This window comes from Mastomys coucha, unplaced genomic scaffold (assembly GCF_008632895.1).
Source record: "Mastomys coucha isolate ucsf_1 unplaced genomic scaffold, UCSF_Mcou_1 pScaffold9, whole genome shotgun sequence".
Taxonomy (NCBI): Eukaryota; Metazoa; Chordata; class Mammalia; order Rodentia; family Muridae; genus Mastomys; species Mastomys coucha.
Window position 1 is genome coordinate 36,545,523 of NW_022196915.1, and position 6,567 is coordinate 36,552,089.

Genomic DNA, 6,567 nt, shown 5'->3' on the forward strand with positions numbered 1-6,567 from the left:
TGTTTGCAACTAAAAGTCAGGAAGCAGTTAGCTTAGGGAGTTCACCTTCTTCCTCTATAAATACCAAGGAACCTGAGAAAATCAAAGCAGATGCAGCCATGGGAACTACTGCCTTTCCTGCTGTTGACTCCACAAGAGACACAGAGTCTGATAAGGAGAGGCCCTCAGAGATGGCAGGTGACGATGCCCAGAGCACTGCCATCAAGTATTTAGTGACAGTCCCCAAGAATGTCCTATTGATCCAACAGCTGGCAGTGTTCTGGGGAACCTTAAGGTCACAGTGAGTGTCAGCACACCTGGCCCAGTCTCTTCTGTTTTCAGTGAGGAGTGGGATGACACCAGACTTGAGAGTATAAGTCGGGGGAGGCCCCCAGAACCAGGAGACAATGCAGAGACTCAAGTGAGAACAGAGCCACCACACAGAATCTATGAGAGCTTTGAGGCAACTGAGGAGAGCCCCACTTCCACAGAGGTTACAAAGGTGGCTCCAGGGTTTCCGGGAGGAGGAACAGCCTTGGTGACTACACTGGGGGTTGAGAGGTCACCAGTCTTGACCCATCAAATTTCTTTCACTCACACGCGTCTGGCAGAAGATCCTGAAGTTTCCACTATGAAGTTGTTCTCTAGTGCAGGAGGTTTCAGAGCGTCCACCCAGGGGGACAGGACCCAGCTCTCCTCAGAGACTGCAGTGTCTGCCTCTCAGTATGAGCCTCTGCCACAGCAGGCAGCAGGAGATGTGTTAAAAGGTATGAGAAGAAAGTAAAAATTTAAATCAACAGCAAAACATATGCAAAGTTCAGTTAATTTGGAAACTGTCAGTTTGGATCTCTTTTTTAGAAGTTATGTTTTAAATTCTTTGAGATAGGATCTTAAAAGGATTCCTTGAATTTGCTGTATTCCTGCCTTTTCCCCTAACTGCTAGGACTACAAATGTGTGTCACCATGACTGGCTGGTTTTATTTTGTTTATTTGTTTGCTTTGGTTTTGAGACCAGGTCTCCCTGTGTATTCTGATATGCCTTGAACTTACCATTTTGTTCTGTTGACATCAAACATGACTGTTCTCCTTCATTTACCTCCTAATTGGTAGGGTCACAGCCGTGTGCCTCCCTATTTGGTTTTTGTTTGCTTATTTCATTCATTCTCTCATTCATTTATTCATTCATTCATTTCATAGCCTGATCACATCCCTCCTCTCTTTCCAGTCCCACCCTCACAATCCTTTTATTCCATTTCCCCCTTATAAAGTTCTGTTGGTAGGTAATTAAAATGTTAAAATTGTAAGTAGACAACTGATAAAGGGATATTAAATAATTTACATTCCTATTAACATTTTAGGTTTTTGAGACAGGATCACAAGCAGCTTAGATTAAGATGCTTTTTGAACTACTGATTCTCTCACTGCCTCCTCTTGAGCACCCTGAGTATAGTTCTACGCCACCATGCTCAGCTTCTAGTTTCTGTTTTAAAGACTGAAATAGCTGTAAAGTGAACACTTCTAAAGATGCTTCCAGAAAACATTTTATAAATTATTTTTTCAAACTTGGGATAGAATCTTACTATAGAGCCTGTTTAACAATTGTCCACAGCATTCACGTTTCTGAGCATGAAGACATGATGTCTCAGGGTATGTCTTAACAATTAAATCTATATGTTAAGTTTTAGACTTATATGAGCTTCTTTAGATAAAAGGTAAAATGGATAATAACAGGCTGTTTTCATGGTCAAATAGTCTCTCTCTCGGTGATACTCCCATCGACCTACCACTCTGTGAGTTTGCTTCTCAGCACCCACATCAGACAGCTTCAGAGAATCCAGGCATCATCTTCTGGGCTCCATGGACATATAAAGTCACTATGAAAAAGATGTCTACTGTAAACCTGCTATGTGCAAAGAATTGTGCTCTGTGTTTGGAATATAAAAAGTTTGCCTGCTTCAAAAAAAGAAAAAAAAACTAGTAGATAAATATTATTGTTCTTGTTTAGTAGCTAAGGAAACTGAAGCTCATTGTTCAGTTTGTGGAGTTTGTTCTTCAGTGATGTTCAGTAGTTTGTTTAGAATCACAAAGATAATGAGTAGTTGAATCAAACTTCAGACACAAGTAAACTGACTCTTTAATCTGCATTCTTGACCACTGGAGCATAGCTTTCCATGGGTGGCATTACTGTCATTCTCCTTAACACATGTGGAGGGTATTAAGAGCACAGCTCACACCCTATCTTATCTGTCCAACCCAGAAGCTAGGTGAGCACTGGTTATTGTAATTACTGGGGTTTTTTTCTTTGTTAATTTTAAAAATGATAACTATTTTTCCACTTTTTAGGTATGCAAAAGTGAACAGTAATATGTAAAAATATCTCTGAAACATTTTAGTGTGACATAGTTCTGCATAGTCTGTTTCTTTTTTATTTCCATCCATTTTTATTAGAAATTTTCTTTATTTACATTTCATATATTCTCCCCTTTCCTGGTTTCCCCTCAGAAAAAAACCTTATTACCTCCCCCCTTCACCAGCCAAACCAACCAACTCTCTCCTACTTCCTGGCCCTGGCACTCCCCTACACTGGAGCATAGAGCCTTCATAGGACCAAGGGTCTCTCCTCCCATTGATGACCGACTAGGCTATCCTCTGCTACATATGCAGCTGGAGCCATGAGTCCCACCATTTGTACTCTTTGGTTAGTGATTTAGTCCCTGGGAGCTCTGGGAGTACTGGTTAGTTCATGTTGTTATTCCTCCTATGGAGCTGAAAACTCCTTCAGCTCTTTGGGTGCTTCCTCTAGCTCCTTCATTGGGGACCCTGTGCTTAGTCCAATGGATGACTATGAGCCTCTACTTCTGTATTTGACAGGCACTGGCAGAGCCTCTCAGGAGGCAGCTATATCAGGCTCCTGTCAGCAACACTTGTTGGCATCCACATCTGGATTTGTTGATTGTTTATGGGATGGATCCCCAGGTGGGGCAGTCTCTGGATTGTCATTCCTTCAGTCCCTGCTCTATATTTTGTCTCTGTAACTCCTTTCATGGGTATTTTGTTCCCACTTCTTAGATAGAAGTATCCATACTTTGGTCTTCCTTCTTCTTGACTTTCCTGTGGTTTGTGGATTGTATCTTGGATATTCTGAGCTTCTTGGCTAATATCCACTTATCAGTGGATATTAGCGTGGATATTCCATGTGTGTTCTTTTGTGATTGGGTTACCTCACTCAGGATGCATAGTTTGTTTCTTAGCAGACTGATTCAGTTAATATTCAAATATGTCTGAGAAGCTTGAGAGCCATCTTCCTGTTTTGTTTCAATTTTATTCTAGATTTTTGTTTGTTTATTTGTTTTTACACAGACTTCTTTATTTCTGCCTTAGATTGCCTCACAACTCCCCAAGCAACAATAGTAACCTTGTTTACTTGTCCTTGATTCCCAAGTTATCTTTTTGTTTCAGCCTCTGAAAGACCTGGCTGCCCTTTCCAGTGTATTAACTTCATAGTGAATTTAATATATAGGAATTTGGTCTACTTTAAAATGTTTCCCTCCTTTTCAGACATCACTCAAGAGGTTGTTGCAGCTGCCTGCATCTGCATATGATCGGGTCTTCTGGAAGAGGAGTAGGAGCCTAAAAGAATAAAGGGAACCGGATGATGAGAGGGAATAAAAAATGGGACCAAAGCATCGTGGTGCTTTCAGTCCGCCATGTATTATTCAACTGAGAAACAAGCAGGCAGGTAAAACCCCGCCCTCAGTCTGCCAGCATTCCATGGCCCAATCAGCATCTTTATCTTCGGTCTCTGGAGGCAAGTGTAGCTGTTAGCAGGCAGGAAACCTCACACCAGGTGGGCGAGCCGCTTGAGGCAAAGGCAGGTTCTGAGTCAATAGGCTTTTGGTTGAAGAGGGGTCACAAGAGATGACAGTGGTCATTCAAGAAATAGACACCACATTACCTGTGGTGACACAAGAGCATATGGCTACCATCGAGGTTCCCAGAGGCAGTGGGGAGCCTGAAGAGAGCCTGCCATCCACCTCCCCTGTGTCTGCTGAAGTGGGTGATGCTGAACTGTCCAGAAGATGGGAGTCTCCGGCCACTCCAGCCTCCACCACTGTTGGCCCTTTGTCTCTCCAACTTACCTCTTCCATGGAAGGTCAGTAGGGGAGTGTAGGTTCAGTGTTTGAGGGAGGAGTGGATCTTTACTGTTAACTGTTGGAAGGAGAGAGGCAGCTGGTCCTTTCACCAGCACACACATGTTCCCTACCTGGAAAGATGGTCAGCTCTCTTTGTTTGTAGAAATGTGTTATAGCATCAACAGATGAAGGAGACTCCTCTGCTGGTTCCCAAGTCTAAACCTCTTGAGGACTTGCACCTAAAAGCCAGGACAGATAAATATAAAAATAGTAAGAACCTTGGTTTGAAGCCACCTTTGGCCCTGTTTAAGACTGGGGCCCCAGGTAAGCCTTTGAACATTTGTAAGCCTCTGTTCATTTCCAGTAATGTCTACCTAGGTTATTGTAAAACCAAAATTAACTGTGAAAAGGAGTTCTTATATCCTAGGCCCTCAAATGCCCTTTTCTCTTAAGCTCACCAAAAGTTGTTTTTAATTGTATTAAATTTAGTTTTAGTTTTTTTATATTAAAAAAGGATATTTGAAACAATACATTCTGATAACAGTTTACCTTCTCCGACTCCTCCTGGTCCTCTACATTCCTCTAGCCCTCCAAATCCTCATGTCTTTCTCTCTTTCATTAGAAAGGAAAGTGGGCATCTAACAACAAAAATACTATAAAACAGAACAAACAAAACATAAAGGAACAAAGCAAGCAAACGGAAGAAAAAGAGCCAAAGACAAAGCACTAGAAATACATAGAAGTACAGAGACATAAATGTTCTCACACATATAAATACAACACATAAATAAACAAAACCTGAAGGTATACATAAGGTAAGGAAGTAAAAGAAGTCCCAGTCAAGTATAATGAGGCAAAGGACCTCTTAAAATGCCACTGAAGTCATTTTGAGCTGGCTATCTACTGCTATGTATGGGTTCTGGCCATAGCAGTGATTTGTCCAACCAGTGAGACTCAGTTGGAGAAAACCAATTTTTCCTTTGCTAGACATTATCAATTGGAGATAGTTTCTAGGTTAGGTATGGGGTGTTGTGTTCACTCCCCCTTCAGTGCTAGGTCCCTTTTGGCCCAGACCTATGCAAGCCTTCTTCATCCTGACATAGTAGTTTCTATCTCTCTGTGTTTAGACCTTTTTCCTTGGAGCTTTCCATCCCCTTTGGCTCTTACAATCTTTCCACTTCTCCTTCTGAAGGGTTCCTTGAGTCCTGAGGTCATAGATTTGATGGAGACATCCCATTTCGGAATTTGTATTCCAAGGTCTCTCTTTCCACATTTTCCAGAGATGGGTCTCTGTATGTGTTCTCATCTGCTGCAGGAGGAAACTTCTTTGTTAATGGGTGAGCAAGGCATTCATTTATGAGCACAGTTAAATGGCATTTCATTCCTATATTCCTTTAGCAGAATTTCTTTAGCAGTACCTGTTCCCCCTAGGTTACTGTTCTATCTAATCTCTGGGTTTTGGCAAGTGGTTTTCTCAAGTGGTAGCAAGGATGGGTTTTATCTCATGGGCTTTAAATTCAGCCAGAGAGTAGTTGGTTACTCTCACAAGATTTTTACATCCGTTGTACTAGCACATCATGCAGGCAGGTCAGTCACCATTGTCAATCAAAGGGTTTGAAACTTGGTTGGTGTTTTCCCTTCTCTTTTGCAGAGTACCATCTAGTACCATGAACATTATTAGTCAGTAGGGATGAATGAAGGCTTTAGGTAGGCACCAGCTTGACTTCTCAATATTCTACGAATTGAGTAATGTTGTCTTTAGTATGGACTTGCCATCAGCTAATGGAAAGCAACCACCCGACTGAGTTGTTTGGGAGTTCCCATGAAAACTAGATTAGATACAACCCATTCCTGGAATTTAAGGCTTCCTTCGGTGATGAGAGATATTAAGTTGGGGCTCTGTCTTCCTTCTTAAGTTGGCAATTCCATTTAGATCACTTTCATATATGCGTATGTTTTAGGAACCTTGTACTTTATTAAGTTTCCATAAGACCCCTGAAATGACCCTTAGTTTTAGCTGCTGCCCCTCCCAATATTCTCTCCCTTTTCCTAGTTTCCCTCCACCTTCCCATTTGATCCTCTTCTTCCCTACCCTTTGTCCATTCATAACTATCTATTCTATTTCCCTTTCCTAGTTTGATCCAGCCCTCTCCTCTAGCCTTTTGTTCTATACCTCCACTGTGATGAAATGGATGGTAGCCTCCTTATCAAAGACTTAACAGCTGACATCCACATGGTATGTATGTAAACAAATACATACCATATTCATCTTTTTTGGGTCTCAGCCACTTCTCTCAACTTGATTGTTTTCTAGATGCATCCATTTAGCTGTGAATTTTATGATTTAATATTTTTACAGCTGAGAAATGTTCCATCCTGTAAATGTACCAAACTTTCCTTATCCATTCATCCATTCATACACACACATGCACATATATATATATATATATATATA

The 6,567-nt window shown here is 41.4% G+C and overlaps 1 protein-coding gene across 1 annotated transcript in view; it reads left to right on the forward strand.

The window, feature by feature from the left end:
- Window positions 1-2: 2 nt before the first annotated feature.
- LOC116085206 (armadillo-like helical domain-containing protein 4) overlaps window positions 3-6,567 on the forward strand; it is a gene marked incomplete at its 5' end in the record, with an annotated part of 14,446 nt that continues 7,881 nt past the window's right edge. The window contains 3 exon segments of the mRNA XM_031362635.1: window positions 3-233; window positions 236-746; window positions 3,884-4,132. Coding sequence (XP_031218495.1) covers window positions 3-233; window positions 236-746; window positions 3,884-4,132 — 991 coding nt within the window.